This window comes from Camelus dromedarius, chromosome 8 (genome assembly GCF_036321535.1).
Source record: "Camelus dromedarius isolate mCamDro1 chromosome 8, mCamDro1.pat, whole genome shotgun sequence".
Taxonomy (NCBI): domain Eukaryota; kingdom Metazoa; phylum Chordata; class Mammalia; order Artiodactyla; family Camelidae; genus Camelus; species Camelus dromedarius.
Window position 1 is genome coordinate 35,395,075 of NC_087443.1, and position 25,994 is coordinate 35,421,068.

The following is a 25,994-nucleotide window of genomic DNA, read 5'->3' on the forward strand; positions in this document are numbered from 1 at the left end:
TGAACAGAGTAAGCAAATGTTTTAATTTAATTGAATTTGGGTCTTCTCATAAAGAATGTATGAAAATCATAATTTTAGGGGGAGGAGCTCAATTTGATTTTTCAAAGAACATCAGTGTGATGACTGTCCAAAGGTTATTAGAGAGAACTTCAAATGCTTTCAAGAAGCTTTTGAAAGTTTAAATTATAACTTGCTAAAGATGCTTACTTTTTATTATAAAATGTGACATTATTTTGTTCTGTTGAAACCCAGAGTTCTTGGAAGCTAAGGAAGTAAAATGTTCATATACTTGGGGATCTGGACATGTAGTGCATCTAACAATTGTAGCCCTAACTCTGGAGCATACCTTTTATGTACTACTCTGGAATGATTTCAAAGGGCTCAAGATCCTTTATGAGGCTGTTGTACATTAGGGATTTTTTAAAAAGAGTATTTAGGCATGTCGCATTTCTAATTAATGCACAAGTAGGAAATACTCCTTAGATTTTAAAGTGAAGAGTTCCAGTGAAATGAGCCGCCAGAGGGAAGCTTTGTTTTAAGCTCTTTTGTTATGGGAACAGAGAGTGAAAACATTCTTGAATAATTATTATAAGCTCTATAGATGAAAGAGATACGTTTAACCTAAATGTAGACAAAGGGATTCTGCTTTCCTACTGAAAAGGGCCTAATAGTATCAACTAACATTTGTTGAGCCCTTACTAGGTGTCTGAGACATGGGCTGAATTATGACTTTCACATGGATTTTTAATTTTAACCTTCAAGATCCTTTTGAAGAAGGTACTCTTACCTCGTTTTAGAGATGAGGAAACTGATGTTTAGGGAGGTTCAGTATCTTGTCTAAAGTCACCAGTGAGCAGGGAACAGAGTGTAGATTCTTGCCCAGACAGTCCAGCTTCAAAGCCAGTGCTCTTAATTACTGAGATCCAGTGGTGATGAAACATAGGAGAATTTAAAAATCCTTTAGCAGACGGTGAGGGTCGGGTGGGTAGCAGCATGTCTCACACTGACTGGTACATGTTGCCCTGCTGAGCCGCTGAGTGGAGTTGAAATCTAGCCCTCCCTCTGCTGGGCAAACTGTGGGCTTTCCTGCTAATACCTACAGGAGTATGTTTTCCCTTTTCTAATTGGTCTGCCTAGAAGAGTCATATTTTTCTCAGTCACTCAAAGGCAAATCTTAATTCTATAATCCTCCTCTGAGTACCACTGCCTATATTTCCATTCACTCACAATGGTCCTTTGACTCTGACCTGCCTCTTCCTGGTCTGCTTGCTCCCTTGGTGGTTTCATTCCATCCACCTTTATTTTGACAATTCTAAAATTTACATTTTCATTCCAGACTTCTCTCCCAAACTCTGCTCTTGTATATCCAACTGTCTACTTAACATCTTTGCTTGGATGTCTAATATGCATCTCAAATTTATGGTGTTCCAAACTGGACTCTTCATCTTCTTGTTCCTCCTGCAGCAACCCCCACCTCAGTTAATGGCAACTCCATCCTTTCAGTTGCTCCAGAACAAAATGCTTAAAGATACCTTGAGTTCTTTTTATCCTATGTTAAATCTGTCAGGAATTCCTATTGGCACAACTGTCATAATATATCTATAATCTGACCACTTCTATCCACTTCCACTGCCATCATCAGGTCTAAGTCATTGTTCTTTCTCATCTAGATCACTACAGAAGGCTCCCAATGGTGTTCCTGCTTTTGCCTTTGTCCCTCATACTTCATTTTATTCACCAGAGTGATCTTTCCAAAATATAAAAGATTATGTTTATCTAGTGGGACTTGATATGATCTGCAGCCCCCTCCCCCACAACCAGTTCCATTACCTTTCTGACTTTTTTTTTACTACTATTTACTAGTAGTCAGCATGGTTTCTCTGGGAATGAATCATGTCAACCTAGATTTTTAAAAAATTAAATTGTTAAATAGGAAAGAAAGGGTGTCCTATTTTTATAGCATTTGAAAAATCCTCCCATGCTGTTTTTTGACAAATTGAAAAAAAGTAATAAATAACTGATTAAAAAATTATGCCTAAAGTGTTTATTAATTGATCATTATGTATCTGGAAAGAGATTTCTAGTGATAACAAAATCAGATTTCATGTCTAGCCCCCACCTGTTCTATATGAACTATGGAATTGATACTGAAAAAACATAAAACTAGGAGAGAGTGTTAATATATTGGGTTCTCTAAAATAAATTTTTGGCTGGCAGGAACAAAAGTCCAGATCCTACAGGATGAAATGTTACAAGGATAAAATAAAATTCTGCATTTAGGAGCAAATAAAAATTAATTGTCCAAATATGTGATGGAGAGACTTAAAGTTTGAAGTAATCTTTGTTAAAAACACCTGAACAGTTTAGTTACAGAGTGAATACAAGTTAAATTAATGATGACTGTGCCATGGAAATTAATAATCTTAAAGGAGAATCAGTTGTCATTTTACAAACTGTGTTACAAGTTTATTTTTTTAAAAATGTTTGGTATTAAGCACTTTTCTATGGAAACTGTATGATAGATTGTTAGATTTCTGAGCCATCCCACAAGAACATGCCAATTTATGTAGAAGAATTACAGTTTTATTAGGAGGAGCCTGGGCTCTGGAATTCGAAGACAGAGGTCATGTGTTACAGTTGGGAGGAGAAGCAGGTAGGAGTTTTCTCTTTAATGTTTGTGAGGGGATGGACATCCCAAGGCAAAGTTTGGAAATGGGAAAGTTTTCTACTGGCTTCTGTGTGAATCCCTCTGATCTAACATCTCTCCACTTTGCTGCCAGGATATGACTAAAATACAAGGTGGTGTGTACAGAATGGAGACATGTACAGGCTGCTGGATGGAGAATGATAAGCTAGTTCATACTGATGGATGATTAAATATGTGCCCCCATGACCTCTCAGAGTTAACTGCATTTAAAAATAAAATGCTTATTAAACTAAGTGAATTTAAAATTGATTTAAGTTCAATTTTAAGCAGGGAATAAAGTGGAAAAAAGAAAATTCAGGAATTATGGACATAAATAACTTGGGGAGAAGGGAAGGATTCCCATGGGCATTACGTTTGTTCTGCCTTAAGGACTGTCCCTGGAGATGAGACATCTGTTACTGCTATCAAGAGATCTGTTTTCCTCCCTTTGATTTTGAAAACTGGGATTTTAATCTAGTCTGCCTGTCTTCAAACCCATACTGTTCCCACTTTATAAAACTGTCTCTGTTGGATAGAAGTTAAAAAGTGGCAGATTTCAGCTCAACATAAGGAAGAACTTTATAGAAGTAATCACTGGCATTTAGTATTAGAATGAGCATCTCATTATTACTATTCATCCAAGACCAGCACATTGTTGAAATGAATATTGTATGAGGTGTCCTTGAATTGTTTGGGAGGTATTCTCTAACTCTCAAGACTTTATGGAATATAAAACGCAACTGCCTTGGAATATGGTAACCCACATTTTAGTAGGATTTTTATTTTGGGTTTACATTGTGTTACTGCTATCAGAGGTTGGTAACAACCTGTCAGACTTTCACCTAGCTCGGACTTCATCTGCAAAATTCTGCAGTTTTCTGTTTATTACTGCCTTGATCTCCAACTAAATCTGAGTTGACTAGAAAATGTTTTGATAGTATACAGGAAGTGATAGTATGTATTATTGTTTTTAATAGTATAATCAATTTTAGAGTATGTAATTGTACTTAAATGACTTCATAAATTAATAGATTTGCCATAGTTGTTTCCTTTGAAACTTCTAGCATAATTATCTTTGTTTTTAATATCAAACTTTGCTGAAGACACATGAAAGAATTATAAATATTGTGAGTGTATTTGATTAAAAGCATATTTGAAATTCACTATTTTGATTATTTACAGATGTCTATGTTGAGTCACTTGGGATGGTCTTTGGCAGTTTCTTTTTTCTTTTTCTTTTTTTAAATTGAAGTATAGTCAGTTTACAATGTTGTGTCAGTTTCTGGTGTATGGCATAATGTTTCAGTCATATATATACATACATATATTCATTTTCATTATAGGTTATTACAAGATATTGAATATAATTCCCTGTGCTATACAGAAGAAACTTATTTTATATATAGTAGCTAGTATCTACAAATTTCAAACTCCCAATTTATTTCTTCCTACCCTCTTTGTCCCCTGGTAACCATAGCTTATTTTCTATGTTTTTGAGTGTGTTCCTGTTTTGTAAATAAGTTCATTTGTGTCTTTTTTTTTTAGATTCCACATATGAGTGATACCATATGGTATTTTTCTTTCTCTTTCTGGCTTACTTCACTTAGAACGACATTCTCCAAGTCCATTCATGTTGCTGCAAATGGCATTATTTTATTCTTTTTAATGGCTGAGTAGTATTCCACTGTATGATATATACCACAATTTCTTTACCTAGTCATCTGTCAATGGACATTTAGGTTGTTTCCATGTCTTGGCTACTGTAAATAGTGCTGCTATGAACATTGGGGTGCATGTATCTTTTCCAATTAGAGTTCCCTCTGGGTTTATGCCTAGGAGTGGGATTGCTAGATAATATGGTAAGTCTATTTTTAGTCTTTTGAGGAATCTCCATAGTGTTTTCCATAATGGCTGCACCAAAGTACATTTCTACCAACAGTGTGGGAGAGTTCCCTTTACTCCACACCCCCTCCAGCATTTATCGTTTGTGGACTTTTTAATCATGGCTATTCTGACTGGTGGGAGGTGATACCTCATTGTAGTTTTGATTTGCATTTCTCTAATAATTAGTGATATTGAGCATTTTTTTCATGTGCCTAGTGGCTGTTGGTGTGTCTTCATTGGAGAATTGCTTATTTAGGTCTTCTGCCCATTTTTGAATTGGTTTTTTTTTTTTTTTTAAATCTGTATGAGCTGTTTATATTTTCTGGAAATTAAGTTGTTGTCAGTTGCATCATTTGCAAATATTTTCTCCCATTCTGTAGGTTGTCTCTTTGTTTTGCTTATGGTTTCCTTTGCTGTGCAAAACTTATAAGTTTAATTATGTCCCATTTGTTTATTTTTGCTTCTATTTCTATTGCCTAGGTAGACTGCCCTAGAAGAACATTGCTAAAATTTCTGTCAGAAAATGTTTTGCTTATGTTTCCTTCTAGGAGGTTTATGGTGTCTTGTCTTATGTTTAAGTCTTTAAGCCATTTTGAGTTTATTTTTGTGTATGGTGTGAGGGAGTATTCTAACTTCACTGATTTACATGCAACTGTCCAGTTTTCTGAATACCACTTGCTGAAGAGACCGTCTTTACTCTATTGTATATTCTTGCCTCCTTTGTCAAAGATTAGTTGACCATAGGTGTGTGGGTTTATTTCTGGGCTCTCTATTTTATTATTCTGTTCTATTGATCCATATGCCTGTTTTTGTAACAATATCATGCTATTTTGATTACTGTAGCTCTGTAGTATTGTCTGAAGTCTGGGAGGGTTATTCCTCCAGCTTTGTTCTTTTTTCTTCAGTATTGCTTTGGCACTTCTGTGTCTTTTATGGTTCCATATAAATTTTAGGATTATTTGTTCAAGTACTGTGAAAAATATCCTAGGTAATTTGATATGGATCCCATTAAATCTGTAGATTGCTTTGAGTAGTATAGCCATTTTAACATTATTAATTCTTCTAACCCAAGAACATGGGGTATCTTTTCATTTCTTTAAATCATCTTTAACTTCCTAATCAGTGTTTTGTAGTTCTCCACATACAAGTTTTTCACCTCCTTGGTCACATTTATTCCTAGGTATTTTAATTTTTTGAATGCGATTTTCAAAGGGATTTTTTTCTTTACTTTCCTTTTCTAATTCATTGTTAGTGTAAAGAAATGCGACTGATTTCTGTATGTTAATCTTGTATTCTGCTACCTTGATGAATTCTCTTATTAACTCTAGTAGCTTTTGCGTGGAGCCTTTAGGGTTTTCTATATATAGTATCATGTCGTCTGCATATAATGACAATTTTATCTCTTTTCTTCCAATTTGGATCCCTTTTAATTTCTTTTTCTTATCTGATTGCTATGAATAGGACTTCTCATACTATGATGAATAGAAGTGGTGAGAGTGGGCATCTTTGTCTTGTTCCAGATTTTAGTGGGAAGGCTTTCAACTTTTCACCATTGAGTATTATGTTGGCTGTGGGTTTGTCATAAATAGCATTTATTATGTTGAGATATATTCCTTCTATACCCACCTTTGGTAAGAGTTTTTATCATAAATAACTGTTGAATTTGGCAGATTCTTATGATTCTCAAGAATTATTCAAATATCTGTTTTCATAATAAGAGAATCATGAAGAATATATTCAGAGAGCAGCAAGGCTTCTAGACTTTATAGTAATTGCCTCTATTAAAATTTTTTTACTGCTAATCTAATAATTAGATTATATCAAGATAAAAGTCAGTGAGGATGATTTTTTGTTACAGGGTGGTTTGTTTGTGTCTTTCTGCACGTGTATCAGGTATATGAGTGGAAAGGCCTTGGTGAAGCACTGATGTTTTCACTTACACACACACAAAGATATCATGATTATCTTTGGATGTATACAATAACACATTTATGGATCAAGGGGAAGGATCCTGTAGAGTAGGAGAGTCTGAAAAGCAAAGAGATACTGATTTTATGGAACTAGACCAGTGGGAGTTGGAAAAAGGTAGGAGGAGAATGGGGGAAGAGAATGGCGTTTGACTCCAGGGGAAAGGTGCTGGGAGGGAACATGGGCCCGACCTTGACATTCTGATGTCTCTTAGGGGTTGGAGGCAGAGGTATAGGAAAAAGAACAATCTTTTCTCCCAGAATCACTGAGATTGAGAGGAGTGTTGAAGGGATTGATTATGGATAATGAGACACCATGAAAATGTACGCTCATTCATTCACTCATTCATTTATCCATCCGTAGTCTATTCATAGAACCACCCAGTTAATAAGAAAACAATTATCTGCCCTTATATCTGAAATAATAAATAGAGAAATGAAAGTAAAAGTAATATATTCTGTTTTTTGTTTTAGTTTCCATGACTATTGTAGGGAATATCAGGATATTTTCTAGGCACACACTCAAATGTTCTCTTACCTGCAAATATAGGAAATTAGAAGAAAATAGGTAGTAGCTAAGTGGGATGATTTATACATTGATAGTAATACATATTTCTATAGACCATATATATATTTTTTTAACAGGCCAAGTTATATATAGGAGATATGTGTTTCTCACTGTTTATCTTTGTGAACCTTCAGTAAATACTTCCTGGGTGATTATTGACTGTGAACAAGTTAATACAAATTTGTGGGCTTAGTGATTTGGGTAATAGTCTTCATGGCTGATGTGTTACTTTGAGTATGTTATGAAAAGCCACATATGCTCATTTGATAGATAATGTAATGTATTCTTATGCAAAAATCTCACTAAATTGATTTTTAAGATTAATGTTAATACCTTAAAGAATGGCTTGCAATGTTTTTCTTATTTTGTCTAGCACAAATATCAATGCCTTCTTATATTCTTTCCTCATTTTGTAATAGCTATGGCAATTTATATTAGTTTCTTTTCTGTACAGAAAGATTGTCTTCATCTTTCTTCTCCAGTCAAAACCCTCAAATAAATAATTCCCCAGATGAATAGAAATGAAGCACATGTCTTCCAAAGTCCTACCTGACTCCTTATCTGAGTTGTCATTAATAAGAATAGGCAAAATACAGACTCTGGTTGCCTCAGTGCTTTGTCTTATGAAAGTCAAAGGACTTGGTTGCTTAAGATACTTCTCACCAACTTGCCTTTCTTTTTCACTTAATACTCCTGATCAAATGCAAACTCACCTTGACTGGGTTATTATTTTAGTCATGAACATAGTAGCATAGATTAATTCAGAGGACCTAAGCCCAGAAGCATGACCTCAGAGAACAGTTGGGGAATATCTTGTTTTTCTGTTGGTGGACTTGGCATCCTGGTCCTCTGAGGGCTATAGCTGATAGCAGGAAGTGGTGCTGAATACTAATCTCATGTACTCTGTGATTTTCACTGGTGCTTTCCTTTAGAAAGTATTTTTCTTTGTTAATAAATATCTTTTTGTTTTTGTGCACAGGCAGCATGTCAGCTGAAACACCAATCACACTGAATATCAGTGCTCAAGATCTGCAGGTCCAAACATTTACAGTAGAGAAGCTACTGGAGCCTCTCATAATCCAGGTATTAATATTATGGAAATTGCAATGTGGAGTAACTGCAGAAGAATTAAAGAACATAGGAAAAATAGATAATGAACCAAGGAAAGATTTGATATTTATTGAATGACTATGTCATCTAAAATTATCTTTTAAAGTGTTGTTAAAATGTTAAGAAAGTGTGTACTTAGTAATAGTAGTGATAAAATTCTGAAAGTTCCTCCCCAGATTCTGTTTTAAAAGCAACAGAAGTAATAATATGCATATGCAGTTTTCAAAGTAACTTTATTTAAATTATCTTGCTTGATAGTCATGAAAACTGAATGAGGCAGTCAGCATAGTCGAAACCAACTTTATTATATAGATGAGGAAACAGCCTTCAGTGACTTGCTCCAAAGCACATGGTGGCTCATTTGTCAAACAGTAAATTACTTTAAAAATACCAAAATGTAAGAGAAAAGCAGATATTTAAGGAGTTCTGTGATGAAGTCTTTCATATTGTGAACATTTCTTTGTTTATATGTATAATGATTCTCCGACTTACTAAGTAAGTCCAGATTTTATTTATTGAATTTTCTTAGAGCAGTGCTTTAAAAAACTTATACTATAGTATAGATTTAAATTTTTTTTACCCAAAATTTGTGAGGAAACAACTCTTTAGGCCTACCTTACATCATATCTCCTAAGACAATTTATCCCTATTTATAAGGCCTTGAAGCACTCAAGGGTTTCTTGAGTGAGAAGCTATACTGACCTTACCTCTGATCATTTAAAAATCTTCTGCTTGTCTTCTTTGTGAGGTGGACGGTGGGGAGGGGAGTAGCTCTGAGAATAGGCTTTGTACACATTTTTACTTGGCACAGTCAATATGGACTACTGGAAAGAATTTAAAACATGTGCCTCACTGAGATAGTTTAATCATGAACTTTGGCAGTCTTAAAGGCATTAATATCTGGTATGAAATTGATACTAGATGACTATGGAGACTCCATTGAGGTCCCTATCTTAGCCACCCACAGAATGGTCTCATGTTAAAAAGAAACAAAAAAAGTGTACATTGTTTTCCTAATAAGTTTCACTGAAAAAATTGGAAAAACAAAATAAAAACAAAACCCAGAAAATAAAAAAGCACTCACAGTTTTACCACTAAGAGGTAAATATTAGTGTTTTGATGCATTTACTTCCAGTGAACGTAAAATTATGGGTGATTTTTATTATCTTCTTAGTACTTTATAATATAAAAAAAGTATCTTAAATATATAAAAGATATATGTGAACAAGGTGGAGATAGTACTGTATATGTAGATTTTATCTTAGCCTTCCATTTAAAATGGTGTTTTAATAATTTCCTCATTCTTTGTAAGTATGGTTTAATAAAAATGCTGTTTAATTATCTATCATATGGCTGAACAATAGTTTTTTAAAGTAGCCTTTCATTTTTGGGCATGTAGGTTGTTTCTGTTTTTTACTGTTATAAATAATTCTGTGCTGAAAATCTTCATACATGAATTTTTGTCATCAGTTCAAATTATTTCCCTAGGATTAGTTACTAAATGTAAAAGTGGCCAAGGTATGAGAATCCTTATGCTTTTTCATATAAATCACCAAGTTTTTTTGAGAAAGTTTTAAATGAGTTCTCATAAACCATTTCAGATTTTATTCCAATGCAATTTACTTGGGGTGGGGTGGGGAAATGGCCTTCATTTTGGAGATAGCTGGTGAAGGCAGATACATTAATGCCACTGTATAACCCTTATTTTCCCTATAACAATGAAACATTAGAGTTGGTCACTTAAGACTTGCTAGTCATAAAGGCTGCTGATATATTGCTTATGAACAGAGAAAGTATCATTATGGAGAAACTTTTTTATATTCTAGCTGAAACCAACAGATGTTTTGCTTTAGTCAAATACGCTATTAGAGCAGTCAATAGAGAGAATTCTAGGTAAATTCACATTAGGAGTATGCTGTTCACAATTTGTGTGTTTTTTCTGTTTTCATGTTTAAAAACTACTTAATCTATAAACATTTATTGAGTCCACCTAGAAAATTAAAAAGGGTGAAAATGACCTGAAGAATTTGATTTGATTGGAAGACGTTTAACTCTTTTAAAAATTGCGATTATGCTAATTTTAGAGGGCTTTTAATGTGATGCCTAGATTCAAACTTTTCATGATCTGCAAGTAGATGAGTCAAGGGAAGGGAAATTAGTACTTAAATGCCAGATAGTTCCCAGTTACACATAAGTGTAATTGCTAGTTTTATCTTCAAAGCAGTTTAGTATACCATTTCACCAATATCTCAGGAAAAAAAAGCTTCTAGATCTTAGCAATTTTCAAGTTAAATAAATTAAAAATATTAATAATTTATAGAATATTTACTATGTTCATATGTTCAGGAACTATATCATAAAGGAGAATTCTAATACAACTGAGTTATTTGGATACACTCTTAATTTTCATTATAATGATAGTCTCCTTAAAAAAACTAGTGCATTTCACAGTCAAAGAATCATTAATTTAAAATAACTGACCTTTTTAGATTTGATGCACAATCTTTTTGTATCTGTCACTTTGATCATGTATTACCTATCAATACAAATTAAAAAAATCCCATTAAATTATATTAAAGATTTTTCTTTTAGAGTAGTATCAGACTAAATATCTCATAACATTCCTTTTTTTTCAAAGAGTGTTTAATTTGAAATAGTTACATGGTTTATATTAAGTATATAATATAATCTTTGATTATAATGGAAGACATTCCAAAAGAAGTTAATGATTATTAAGTTCATAATACCATCAGATAGTTATCAATTTAGTAACCCCATTAAAAACTTCTCACCTTTCTTCATTATTTATCTTCATGCTATATTCCTTTGCTTTAAAGTTTCCACAGAAATTACTTACCATCTCTGTATATAACTCAAAGTCAAAATTACATTTTAATTTTTGGAGTAATTGGTCATAGATACTATTATGTCACTCTGACTTCTAAATTCATTTATTCATAAATCTTTATTCTGCTCTTTTTATAGTTACTAGAGTCTTCCCCACCAAACTTGATTTATCTTTAATCTATTTTTTTCTCCTGGGCATAGGTAAATCACTAGGTCATTTTGCAGGAAGTTCAGCCTGGGATATATTTCAATCATTCACTTTCATTTTCTCTGTGAGATAACTTACACAGTTAAATCCTTCTGTAATAAATTCCTCCAATGGATCAGAAATAATTTTTTCTCAGCAATTACATTTTTATGATTGCAACTGTAGGCATCTGCACTTTATCACTTTCAAGATCCAAGTTTGGCAATGCAGTGCAGAAAACCTATTTATGCAGAATTGCGATTAAAGAATTTACATCTCTATGTTGTATACTCTCTGAAGGAGATATAAACTGCTAAATCATGCTACAGCATTACATAATGAAACTGTCTATAATGCTATTTGCCACAAAATATAATTTGCCCTGTGTCAGATTCATGTTGAATGTGAGCTAGAAGAGTTGACTTAAAATCCTATAAGGTAAACACAATAACAAGCTCCTTATAACATATTATCTCCTATAAAGATAGGAGATCTTTTTGGAGGGCAAAGGTTCAAATATATCTTCTGATGTAAATATATCCCATGTTTTCAAGAGGCAAATATAGAGTTAGAGCAATAGTAATAAACATTATTCCTCTGGCTCTCACCTCTAACTCTTGTAGGACCTCTTAGCCTTTTTGCAGTTTCCACTTCAATAGTGTCTCACATCTATTTCTGGGAGTCCCTTAGGGATGGCTTTTATATACTCTATAATACTCATTAGGTCAAGTTTAAGAATACCTGCTCAACTTTTTATCAGTCAGCATAAAGCTAGTGATAAGAGTTGGGGGTTGCTGTGATAAGACAACCCCCAAATCTCTTAGGCTTAGCAAAAGTTCATTTTCTGCTCAAGCTACATGTTTAATGTGACTTGGTTGTGGGGGTCTCTGCTTAATACAGGCACTCAGGGACCCAGGCTAATGGGGGAGTCCATCTCAACATTTATTTCCACTATTGTTACAACAGGGGAAAGAGAACATGATGAATCATGAGGGGCTTCTAGAATGTCCAGCTTTTTGTGACATATGTCACTTCCACTCACATTGCTTTTGTCAAAGAAAGTCATATGGTCAGTGGGGATGCTAGATGTGTGATCTTGCCCTGTGCTCAGAAGAATATGAATGTTTGTGAACAGCCCTAATTACTATTATCTTTCTGTTGCCTCCTTTTTAGGGGTTCCTTTTTTGTTAAGTCTGCATCTGCTGACTGGTCATCTATCCACCCAGATCACAGCTGACTTTATCAGGTTAGGCAACTGACTTACTGACAATTATAGGTTGGCAAGAAGCCTGTAAGGCAATCTAGCTCTGGCAGATCTGCCTCAGGGGATGATGGTGAATTGGTCCTATCACCACCATCTCCTTGGGGAATTGACTTTGGGGAGAGTTAAGCAATGAGTACCTAGCATTAAACAGTTATATCAAGTGCAAAGTTGAAAGACACACGGAAAGGAGTAAAGACATAGAGAAGAGTTCTGTTGGAGCAGTTTTCAAGTTTCGATCCACAAACTCCTGCTCTTGTGGGACAAGAAGGTTATTGAGTTACCAGGGTTTTAATGGGTCCTTCCAATTTCCAAACCACATTCCAATCTGAGAATTACACTCAAGTCTCTGTGGGGCCTCATTGTTTCCAGTTCCCTTGATCATGGACTATGTAGGCCAGATGCTTGTCTTCCTCATGTCATCTGATTCCCTGGCCTATTACCTCCTCATCAGTGGTTGAAATTTCAGAAGAAGTTCCATTAGTAGCAGCAATCCAGGGTCCTTGTAATTGCCCTCACTTGATTATGGTAGCATGGAGATTTTCCTGCAAAACTTTTCTTCTGCTCTTCCCTTTATCTCCAAACTTTGGAGCCTCTCACTGTGACTTGCCAATGCTCCATGGTCTATCCACCATGTTTTTCCATTTTTCCTGGTTTTATCTTACTGATGGTGGATGATAACTGCCAGTGATACCCATTTTTAGACTGGAAATGGACATGCCAAATTCCTAATGCCTCTAAAGTTGCTAATCCTCAGGATAGCCGAGTGGCATTGGGCTTCTTCAGAAGAAGGAAGATTACTTCTTTTTCTAATTGTGCCTCACTCTATCACATGGGCCCCAATGAATCATGTACCTAGAATCATACAAAATTCCTTATGAGAACAACCCGTTTCAGCTTTTTCCCTAATCTCTCTCCTCTCCTTGTCCAAGTGTTTGGATGGCTGACAGTTAATCCTTACTTCTCTAAGCACCATATTTTTCTTTCCTCCCTGGTTCCTATTGCAGAACCTGTCTACCATACCCCACTATTAACATAATTTCTTTCTCCTGTCTTTTAGCCAAGGGAAAAAAATAAATGCCTAGATGCTCAAAGGGTTCATTTCTACTGTACTACAGGCAGATCTGATTGACTTCCAGGGAGCAGAGAGAGGACCTGCTTTGGCTTCTTAGCCTCCCAGAATATAATTTCCTTTGTTTCTTCCAGAAAAGAATTCAAGTTTCATTTGTTTGTGGTTGTTTTTCTGTCATTTCTGTAGGTCATTTTGAATGAGCATGATGCCATTTACTTATGTTTCCTTGCTTTTATCTCCAAGCTTCTTTTTTGCAGCCTTGCTGATTATTCTGTCCATAGAGTTTATGTCAGAATTAATCATGAAAGTTCCAAGAAAATCTCAGAGACAAGTCTGCACACATATAGTGTTCTTGTAGATCACTTTATAAGCAAATATTATAGTTTTGACTATAATCTTAACAAGTAACCTCGAAAATTAGTAAATTAAATGTCTTTTAAACACTTTTAGGCCCAAGTCTTATTAAGTATAAAGTGTTATTTTTGTGGTAGGATGAAGAAATAAACTTAATTCTGTCTCAATAATGCTTTAAAGTGTAAGGTGATTCAGTATAGTTGAGTTGATTCTAATAAAGTGAATTCTTCAATTTCTGTGTTCTTTTACTGCCAAAAAACTTCTCCCATGGGAAAGTTGTTAGGCTATAGCATTCTTTGAGAAACAAATAGTTGAGAAAAAGGAAGCCACTTTTTAAATTAAAATAAGCATAAGAAAAACTAGCAGCTATTTGATTAAAATAGCACAAGTCCCACAGGAGTGTGCGTGGTGGTTATACCAGGGGTGCTTTTCTCCTCCCCACCAGAACCTGGTAGCTTTAACATTAGCTGTGGGCAGATGTTAGTCTCTGAACATGCTTCACCTCTTCTCAGCTTGCTTTCTAGACCTTTTATTCTATCAGACTCTGATTTTCTTTCTACTTACTCCAATATTGTTGCCCTGTTGTTCTGGGTTCTCTGATCACCCCTGATCCATTTCACTTCTATTAATACATTTTCTTTCAATCTTTTCCTCCACAAATTCAGACTGATCCCAGAGATATACACTTCTAGCTTAGCTGTGGAATAAAATCTTTCTCTTATAAGCTGATTCTGTAGGCAGCCAGGTGGTATAGGCTGATAAATGCAGACCCACTTGTCATTTTAGTGGAAAATGCTAGATTGATGGAAGCAACTATGGTTCAGTTGGCTGAAAGGATGGAAGAGTCCATATCCCTTCAGATGTGGACATTTTCGCTGCTTGCGGTGTGATTCTACCCTTCATAGAACCCACGATCTATTTTAGAACATCCAGCTTGTCCCAGGAGATACTGCTGCAGCTTGACAACTCTATGACTCTAGACCAGTGGTTGGCAAACTTTTTCTGTGCCTAGGTCCAGAAAGTAAATAGTTCCAGCTTTGACAGCCGTGAAGTCTCTGTTGTAACTACTCTGCTATTATAGTTTGAAAGAAGCCATAGACAATATATAAACAAATGGATGTGGCTGTGTTCCAAATAAAACTTTATTTACAGAAACAGGCAAATGGCAAGATTTGGCTCCAGGTTCTTAATTTGGAGACCCTGCTCTAGACTGACCATTTTCTCATGGAGATACCCTGCACTCCCACTGGTCTCCCAGGGTAAGAAATGGGCAAGATGTCACACACAGTTGAGAGCTCTTGTGAGATAAATTATTCTGGAGTGGTTTGTGGCCAACCTCTGTGAGAGACACAAAAGCCTCATTTGGGGGAATAGTGCTAACTAGGCAATTCAGAAAATTCTTCTCACTGCTGAGATCCTGTCAGCCCAGTGGTTTTTAACCTTGGCTGCACATTAAAATCACCTGGGGGAGCTTTTAAAAGTTCCAATGCCCAGGCCTCACAGGAAGCCAGTTACATCAGAATCTTGGGGAGAAGGACCAGGCAGTAATTTAAAAAGCTCCCAAGTGATTACAACATGAGAATGGCTATGCTGGCATTTATATCAGCCAGTGGCAAGCATGATTCTGACTCTTGGCACAAGGTTTGCCCCAGAATGGTGCCCCTTCTTTGTCTTTTTAATGGCGTTGGATGGTCCCCATATGGAATAAATTTATAAGGATTTCCCAGGGGTAACCTCCATCAATTCTCTGTAACATGCTCAGTTAGCTCTCTTAGGTCCTAGCAGGGATATTGGTAGCAGCTCTAGGAAAACTACTGCAACTGAGAGAACTTGGATCCACGTTCTGCAGCTCTTTTTTATTCAACAGTCTACTGCTAGATAGTGTTATGGATCCACATATGCATTAGGTTATGGTGGGCTCTAGGATTTTGAGTACCCATGGCATGCTTTGTTTTGATGGATTGAACTCGAGGTGGCAGATGTGGAAATGAGGGAAGAGATTCCATACAAGTCTGAAATTATAGTGTGGTACATCACATGAAGAAGTTTACATTTACAGTTACCTGCACGAGTGCTTCTCAACCTTAGCTTCAAAAAGACATCACTTGAGGAAGTTATAAACATTCTGATATCTGCCCCCACCACCCCTGCCAGGCCATACCTAAGGCCAATTAAATCAGAATCTCTGGGGTAGGACCCCATTAACAGTATTTTTAAAAAGCCTCCCAGGTGATTTTATTGTACAGCCACTAGAGTAGGACCTTGCTGCCACCAAAGTGTTGTCCCTGGACTGGCAGCATCAGACCTTTAGGCGCACCCATGTCTCCCCAGACCCACTGAATCAAAATCTATGGTGTGATAAGATCCCAGGTGGTTTGTATCACTTTAAAGTTTGAGAAGCTGGTGTAGGAGACTGTAAATTTCAACTTTTAAATTGCAATTTTGGGGAACCACAGTAGAAATCCACTGCCCTACATTTTTAGCTACCTGCTGATACTTGAGTGGCAAAGTCACCAGGAATTTCCAAACTGATACTCATATTGTTACTTGGCAACTGAAACCTTGAAGGGGACACCCAAGAGTGATTGTTCTATTGTGCATTTCTTCTGAAAAGGATCTGTCTCTCCCACACCGTGACTTAGGGTAGCCACTTCTACTCCCTTTCCTCTCCAAGCCTGTGGTTAATCTCATGCCAAGTGGTTCTGTTCTACCTAGAAATGGCTTTGGGGTACTAGGAAACATGGCCTGAGAAATGAGATTTTCAAGAGCCAGTCCTTCTCCTTTAGGAGAACACAGTTTGTTATAATTTAAGCATAACTTTTTAATCTCTGGGAAAGTTGCTTAACCTTGTTATAGCTGGAATTTGGATATACAGTTAACCCTTGAACAACGTAGGCATTAGGGGTGCAGACCCTCTGTGCAATCGAAAATCTGCATATAATGTACAGTTGGATCTCCGCATCCAAGATTCTCCATATCCAAGGTTCCTCAGTATCCATGGTTCTGCATCTGTGGATTCAACCAACAATGGTGTGGTACTGTAGTATTTATTTTTGAAGCAAATCCATGTATAAGTGGACTCTTCAGTTCAAACACATGTTGTTTAAGGGTCAATTGTGTGTGTGTGCGTATATATATATTAAATCATAGTACTGAGTGCACTGTAAATTAAGGCTTAACAAATGTGGTTTCTGATTTTTAGATGAGTTTTTTCTTTCAGGAAACAATTTGTGTTCTCATCCCTGATTTGCAAGATACTGCAGTTCTTCAGTTTAGACACATTTCTCCATAATTCTCCACATTTTTTTCTCCTTTTATTTATTTAAAGGTTTTTAAAATTTGTTTTATGTTTTAACACCTTTATTGTGGTATGATCGCTGTACAGTAAACTACACATATTTCAGATGTACAATTTGATGAATTTTGATAGATGTATACACCAATGAAACCACCACCACAATCAAGATAGTTAACATTTCCATCACTCCCCAAGAGGATCAATATTTGTTGAACAAATGCATGGTGGAGTCCAAACTTGGTTTTATTGTTTGTTTGTTTCAGGGTTGTAGGTAGCTAAGTAGAGACTATTAGACACTAATATTTGATATTAGTCTCAGCATGTGATCTTTTCCTAGGTGTGTTTAAGTTTACATATTTTTTCCCCCCAGGAATAAGTATACTTCTTGGATTAGGACTTTTAGCTATAGCTGTTTATATGACATGTAAATCTTTTTGCTCTGTTATGTGTGGCCCAGGGGGCTGGTGGAGTTGGAGAGGGATCTACATGTGCTTTGCTCTCTTCCTTTAATAGCTCCAAGTAATAGCTCTAGTTAGTGGTGGTTGTTAATTTAACAAACAAATAAAACCCTAAATTACATTTAAAAAGATGATAGTTGTTTTATAGTTTTTGTGTCATTTGTAGTGAGGATTTATATAGAGTGAATTGTGTTCCTCTTAAATTCATATGTTGTAGCCTTAGCCCTCAGTAACTGAGTGATTGTATTTGGAGATAGGGTCTTTAGAGAGGTATTGAGTTAAAATAGGTTCTTTAGGGTGGGTCCTAGTCCAATGTGACTGGTATCTATGTAAGAGGAGATTAAGACATACAGAGAGACATACCAAGGATGTGTGGAAGCAGAAAAAAGAACATGTCACAGTGAGGTGACCATCTGCAAGCCAATAAGAGAGGTCTGAGAAACCAGCCCTGGTGACACTTTGATCCTGGGCTTCTAGCCTCCACAACTGTGAGAAAATAAATTTCTGGTGTTTAAGCCACACATTCTGTGGCACTTTGTTATGGCAGCCCTAATGAAAGGATTTTTTAATCCTTTTATTTAAAAATGAAAATTAGTAATAGAAATTGTGTGCCTGCTCTTTTTATTTATAATTTGAAAATGAACTATGTAGCCTGTCTTTTTATTTCTTGCCAAAAAAAGACCGAATATAATTTTATACTTGATTCTAAATCACTTTGACCTGATCAAACCCCAAATAAACTATGCAAGTTGAGATTTGTTTATTCAGAACTTATAAAAATTTGCTTTTCCAGGTTCTAGACCTGGGAAATGACAGAATAGTCTGCATTAGGAATTCCTTTTGATTTTTAATTTAATGAGGGGAGGTAATTAGCTTTATTCATTTATTTATGTTTGGAGGAAGTATTGGGGAATGAATCCAGGACCTTCTGCATGCTAAGCATGTGCTCTACTACTTGAGCTGTACCATCCGGCCAGTAATTCCTTTTGATTTAAAGACTACCATATGCCATCACAAAACTTAACTTTTACTTTTGGTTTAACTGCCAGCTCTCTTGGTAACTTTTTAAATATCACTCAACATTGTGGCTCTTGGTTTAAGGTGTTTAAAGTCTAGAATTTCATTCATATTTTCATTAAGTCAACTACCATTTGTTTATTATTTATAGTGTGCTAGCCCTGAATTTTCAGGATGAGTCAAGCATGGCCCCTTCCCTTATTGAGTTCCTGGTAAAGCTGGGGAGGCTGTATGTTAACAGCTAATTATAAAACACTAAAATTGTTAGTGGTTGGAGGGATCCCTAAATTAGGAAGCCCACCAAAGTGTCTGTTCTTGCCCAGGCTGTGAAAGAATTTGCACAGCAGAGGCAGAGGGTCAAAGTGAACAGCTGCTTTATTGCTCAGAAGGGGAAATGGAAAAAAAGTGCTTGAGCAGGGAGAAGGGAAGGAAAAGCACTCAAGCAAGGAAGAGGTGCTCAAGCAGGGAGCTGTCAGCCAAGATGGCCAGTAGACACAGCTCTGGCCTGGTGGTCAGGCCACGTGGACTTTTATGAGAGGCTTCCACCATCATGTCCTTGTTCCGTGTGTGATGGAGCCTTGTTTGAGTTTTTCACTTCTTGCATGGGCTTTTCCAGTTGTTGTCATGGCAATCGTCAACTGTAATGGCACTGGTAGGTGTGTCATTTAGCATGTTAATATATTATAATGAGCATATAATGAGGCTCAAGTTCCACTGAAAGTCAAATCCTCCACCATCTTGGACTGGGTGGGTTCTAATCAGTTCTTATTACTTCTCTGCAGCTGCCTCCTGAGACTTAGTTAAGAGTAATTGGTTTCTATTTGAGGGAGGGGCAAGGGTATGATCCTGGGGGCAACAACCTTGGTAACAAAAAGGAAATTTGCTTTTAATCAGAATGCCTGCAGTCTGGTAGACCCAGCAGCCCCCCTCCCCCCACCAAACAATCTCCAGAGATTCTGTTCAGCCATGACACTTTGAAAGGGAGATGGGGGAGTAATCTCAGTTAATCATTGAGATAGGTGGTCAGAGTCGTAGCCATCCCCCAGTGCCTGCAGGCTTTCCTAATCAACTTCTTGAGCCTTCTCTTCTATGACTCAGGGAGGCCTGGGAGACTTCAGCTTTTCTATAAACAAGAGGCAGGGTCTTGGGGAGGGGAAGCGGCACAGGGTCCTGCTCCCTTTCATAATGAGTGGTGTGATAGGTACATACAAGGAGCTGTGTGAGGGAGCGAGTTGTTCTAGGTCAAGGATGCCAAACATTTCCCATTCTGGGCCTAACAAATAGTTTGTTGTCAAACTCCATGAATGGAAGATGAGAGTGAAAATTTAGTCAGAAGTGATATAATAAATTGCCTCATAAACCATACTTTAGACTTTATCCAAATCATGCTTTGGACTTTATCTTATAAGGCAGCAGGAAGCTATTGGAGAGTTTTAAGCAGGTGCAAATATGTCATATGTACATAGAGAGATGGCTCTAATAGAGGTGTGAGATGAGTGTGGAGTTATGATGAGGGCCATAATCGATGCATTTACTTTTCATAATGATAGAGTGGAAGACAGAGCTGAGATTGAGGCCCTGTTTCTGTGTTATGGAGGATGGCTTGGAGGGAGTGTGGGCCAGGGCAGTAATCCAGAGAGCCACTATGAGAAGCAATGGCCGTTTGTTGGAGAGAGGGTGACAGAAACAAAAGCTTCTAAAGAGACAATATAAAGAACCTGGAGAGGAGAATGAAAAGGAGGGAATAGCCCAGATGACCTCTGGGTTTCTGCTTCAGGCCAGAGGTGTCAGTCCCTGAGGTAAGAAATACAGAAAGAAGAAAGGTAGGTTGGTGGAAGAATGCTTCCACTTTGGGTATGCTGTGTGAAGTGTCTATTGCCTATGGAACTGAATATTAACTCTCTCCTTGGCTTTTAACACTTTGTATTTAAGCTATAACTTATTTCATAGCCTATTTCTCACCCAGTTTCCTGTTTTTACCCCCAAAGTCTACTGAACTTGACTATCTGCTATTCTTAGACAAAAATAATTTCTATCTCTGCCCCTTTGCACATGAGTCCCTTCACCTGGCTCGTTTTCCCCTCTTATCTCTCATGCCAGAAAACTACCTGTCCTTAAAGGCTCTTGTTGGAATGTTTGTAATCACTTCAGCGCTTTTTCTGCCTGTTATATTACAGCTACTTGTGCCTCTCTCATCACCATACTGAAGCTTACTTGTCTTTCTTTTCTAAATGTCTAGGGTATTGTTTTGAACATAATGTGCTGAATAAATGTTTATTGGCTTAAGAGGAACTAAAAGAAGACTGGTTTTGGGAGAGTGCTGAACATTAATCAAAGGATATGCGCACATTTTCTGAGTTCTCAACACTTCAATCTTTCCCAGTGCTTTTGTTAACACAGTAAAGGTTGCTTTTGTAGGAAATATGGAACAGTTAAAATTATCAATGACTCAAAGAAGGGACCCCCCTCCCCAAGACTGGATGATATTTTTGCTTTAAAAGGTCACTTGTTTTTCTAATCCATAGATAATTTTATTTTTCTACCCTTCTAATTTGTTTCATAATTGTGTTTGAAGTTTTTAGCCAATTAACATGGCTTAAATGTCTTATTTTTTATTTCACACATTAAAATTAACTCAAGGAAGCAAAAGTAGTCCTGAAGGCTCCTGTGAGCTACTGGCGAGTAAAGTTAAAATTCAGTTCAAAGTATTTTAGCTAATAAACAAGAAAAGAGATAGCTGTTAACATGGTCTTTTTATATTACAATGATAGTAGAATTTAAAAAAATTAGACTGGGAAAGAACATGGTTATAGAATATAAATGTGATATCCAAGTTGGCATTAGAGAAGACTTTCTACAATGCTAGCATCTGAGACACTAAAGCAGTTGTTGAACTGATGTAACAGAAGAAAGTAAATCACAACCTCATGCCATATTCTGCAGTGCTCCTACTGTGCCCTAGTGCTGTACAGTGGCAGTTGATGACTTTGTTCCCTAAGCGTATCAATTTAAATTAAGTATCTTTGGAGCATCTAGAGAAGCATACCTGAATTAGGAAAGATTAGAAAATCCTTTTATTTTTTGGTACTCTAAATTTCAATATATAAGTATTACACACCATTAAAAATACACCTGGTTTTATGGAATTATACATGTGCAGAATTAACAAAGTAGGGAATTTCTTCTTTTTATACTACTGGATGTCTCTAATTTAGGACCAACCACTTCAGTGGGGATCTAAGATAAAGGTGTGTCTGTTACCTAGCACGGATTTACAGACTGAGGAAAAGTGAGTAAACCCAAGTTCTTTAAGAGTTGCAAGCCTGAAGTCAAAGATTTTCCATATGTGATGGACCCCCTAAGCTCTGATAAAGAAGGAAAGGGGTCAGTTGTGCACAGTGACAAAAAGAAAGGTTAGCAGGATCTGGGCTTAGACCCTACCTGAGAATAGTCTTTGCCGTAAATCCCAACTAAAGTTTTTGTGTTCCTTATAAAAATATAACTCATTTTGTACTGAAAAAGAAACAGGAGTTATTTTACAGAATCATTTCGGGGCTAATTTTACTGTTTGCTGGTATTCCGTCAAGAGATAGGAGGCTTTTTCAAATAACATACACACCCCTCCAACCCTTGGTGAGAATCACCGGCTTTCAGGAGTCACAGTCACCGATGGGAGCTGGTTAGATCCCTGTAGGTGAGTTGGGCTTAAAAAAAAAAGTTTTAGCTTTCTTTTTCCCCACCACAAGCTTACCAAGCCATATTTACTTTCTGAAATAAAATGAATCTTTGAAAGCATCACTTGAATTTAGTTTAATCAATATTATATAACTATATGGGGTATTTAAAAAGAAGATTTAGGTATAAACTTAGTAACTTGCAAGTTGCAATTGCATTTTTTTGATGGAAGCACAATGTTCTTATACAATGTTCTTTTCACATTTCTTACTCCTCTGGCATTTATTATAAAGCACAAGGCATTTCTGGAATGCTCATTTTAATTTTAAAGCTCAGGCTATTCTATGGAAAACATTTGGTGCTTTGAGGATCTGAACAATAATAGAGGAATGTTCAGTGGGAAGCGTCATGAATTGTGGCACTTAAAATACATTCTAAAGGAAAATTTTAGACAATGATACTTACTGTTCATTTTAAACAAAGATTTTAAATGAGTGCTATAATTTGTTTTAATCTGGACAAGTATCTTTTAGCTTTTGATATATAAGTTAGACTGGTAACAGTGAGATATTTGCCTTTAGCATGGGGGACCCCAAGAGCAAGATAATGGTAGACCTAGTAGAATACCTTTGACAAGGATCCCATGTGGGGATTGGACTAGAAAATACACATTAAGTGCCAACCAATGTTTGTGTCATGTTATGTATCTTGCAAAATGTTTCGCATTATTTAACCTTCACATAATCTTGTAAGATAATATGATGATTCTCATTTTCCAAGAAAGGTGATAAAGGCTTGCTATAAGGAACTCCTCTCTGGATTATGAACATGGGAATAAAGCAAATTAGAATAAAGAAGAGGGTCTACTGAATAAGGGAAGAAAATTGAAGGGCAGACAAAAATTATTTTCGTCCACATATTTTCCCCATAGCTTGTAAGTTCTTTCTCAGTTCCTGGCTAAGAACTGGGTCCAGATAGCCAAATAAACAAATATTTAATGTTCCATAAATAATAAGCAAGCAAAATCTCCAGGGGCTGCAAAGCAGGAGGAGTTGACGTATAGTGAAAGATTTGGTGTGTGACTGTTAGCAGTGTTGGCCACTTGATAACATGCAGGAGCCTAACTTTCATTAAGAGTTTTAGGTATTCTATTTTAAATATTGGATACGAGTTTTTTTTTCTTTTTCTACAATGGGGCTCTTCCAGCTTTGCTTATGAAAATATTACTAACCAAATTTTGTTATTGGGATCCAAATTTTAAATAAGAAATGGATATTTTTCATAATGTCATTTTGTATATGTTTTTTTTGCAAATACTGATGCTTAATTCCTATCTCCAATACAATGCTATAATCATGAGTTTATTCTTATTTTAAACAAATTTCCAAAAGTAATGCATGTTCATTATTAACATATTCAGACAGTTCAAAATATACATATTGAAAAGTCCCTCTGTTCAACTACCCCATTCATTAAACCATTTATATAATAAAAATTTATTGAACAACTACTTTGTGCACTGTTCTGAGTTGCCGGAGAAAAAACACATTTCCTGTTTTCATGAAGCTTACATTTTAGTGTTGGAAGGATGCAGTAAATGTACATGAACAGAAAAAAATGTCAGGCTCTATAAATGTTTTGAAGAAATATAAAGTGTAGTGAGGGGACAGAGTGGGAGACAGTAGAGGTTGGGGTGGTCAGGAAAGGACCCTTCACAGGGGACTTTGAGCAGGACCTGATTGTTTGAGAGGCCAACTGAGTTAGGGGAGAGTGTAGAGACAGGTAAAAGTTTATAAAAGGCCATAATGTAGGTCATAATAAGGGTTTGGGTTTTGTCCTCCTGATGTAACAACTGTTTTATATGCTTCACAGTGGTTCTGCACCTCCCTTCCATTAGTAATCTCTATTCTTAATGTAAATATAATACTTACTGTCTTAATTTTAATTATTTTTGCCTCCCTCTTAATACAGATTGCTAGCTACAAAGTGATATAGATAATAATTTGATATATATATATCAAATGATATATATCTATATTGCATATAATGTATTTTGCATTGTTCTAATAGTAAAACTTGATGAAATTCAGTCTCTTCTTTCCTCCCTCCCTCCCTCCCTCCCTCCCTTCCTCCCTTCCTTCCATCTTTAGTTGGGAACATGGTAGCTGATAGTATTGTTCTTGGTGCCTTGACTTGACTTTTGGGATATACCAGTAGCATTGGGAATGAAACATGTTATTATGAAATTACTGCCTTTTGTTCTGGGCTATGATATCCCAGGACTGTGTTCCTCTCACAATTTGCCTAACGAATGACTTGTATTTTTCCAATTTTAGGTTACTACACTTGTAAATTGTCCCCAGAATCCTTCCAACAGGAAAAAAGGACGTTCAAAAAGAGCAAGAGTCCTTCTAGCTTCTGTGGAGGAAGCAACTTGGAATTTATTAGACAAGGGAGAGAAGATTGCGCAGGAAGCCACAGTTTTAAAGGAAGAGCTTACTGGGGCACTTGAGGAAGTTCGCAAAGAAAGTGAGTACTCGAGTCCTGGTCAGGAGCAAATTGCATGTCCTTAGGATGTTAGTTATTGAATTAGGTTTGTGTTACGTTTTTATTGACTTGAGTTTGTTAGTCTTTTGTAGAGTGCCGAGAAGCTAGCTAGCTGTGGAAGGCAGAGTGGCTCATCAGGCAGCTCCAAGACTCATAGCCCCAATCCTGGTTCTTTTCTTTGGTTGTTCAGTTCCCCTCATGCCATAGTTTATCCACAACAAACAAAGCAAAATGTACACTTTTTTTTTTGTCATAAAATAAGAAGTGACTAATGAAGCTGAAGACATATTTTCTCATACATAAACCCATGATAGAGTTCCTTGTAAACAGTTGGAGATGGAAGTTTCAGAACTACCTCAGAGGTACATTTTTTAGTTTTTGGTTTTCTGAAGGTTTAGATATTCTTTGTTTTGCATAAACTGTGCATACCTTGTGTTGCTGCTATGTTAATATTTCATAATGAAAGTGTTTATTTCACCTTTTAATGTCTTTACTTATTTATGATAAAGAACAATTTTGTAATGAATGTAAGTCATTTGTAGGCTATTTTATAAAGAACTGCTCAATGTTCTTTAGTTAATGGCATGGTTTTATACATCAGCTTGCTGCAAGGAACTATTTTGAGAGGATAAGGAAACTTAAATATTCCTGTTCAGTTTTGTAAAAGAGAATTGAGGTGTTCAAATATTTCAATCTCCCCACCACCGACATAATTTTAAGAAAATGAGGAAATTTTTGCTAGTTAAATAATTTAAATGAATATACTAATCATAATAAAATTTAGGTCAAATACAGGGGAGTATTTTCTTATATATTTTATATAGGATTTATATGTTAAAAAGATTCTTTGGACAATATATAGAAAACATAATGCCTAAGGTAATTTGAAATAAATCCATCATTCCTCCCAGCTCCCTATTGCCTTTGATTCACTCTTTCTCCTGTCTTCTCTGCTGTGGTACCATCATCTACTTGATCACCAACTCAGTTTAGCCTCTTTGTTTTCATTCCACCCTCTCTTCTAATTAGTCTCTGAGTTTGACAAAAATCTCCTTTTGTCTCC

General features: G+C 36.2%; 1 protein-coding gene across 7 annotated transcripts in view; it reads left to right on the forward strand.

The window, feature by feature from the left end:
- CTNNA3 (catenin alpha 3) overlaps window positions 1-25,994 on the forward strand; it is a 1,350,697-nt gene that overhangs the window by 56,046 nt on the left and 1,268,657 nt on the right. For 3 of the 7 annotated variants that reach the window (XM_031461217.2, XM_010985795.3, XM_010985794.3), the window contains 2 exons: window positions 8,085-8,188; window positions 24,721-24,913. In XM_031461217.2, coding sequence (XP_031317077.2) covers window positions 8,090-8,188; window positions 24,721-24,913 — 292 coding nt within the window. In that variant the 5' untranslated portion in view covers window positions 8,085-8,089. Of the gene's footprint in view, window positions 1-8,084; window positions 8,189-24,720; window positions 24,914-25,994 lie in introns of those variants that run through there. The other 4 variants (XM_064488129.1, XM_064488128.1, XM_064488127.1 and 1 more) reach the window with 2 other exon arrangements.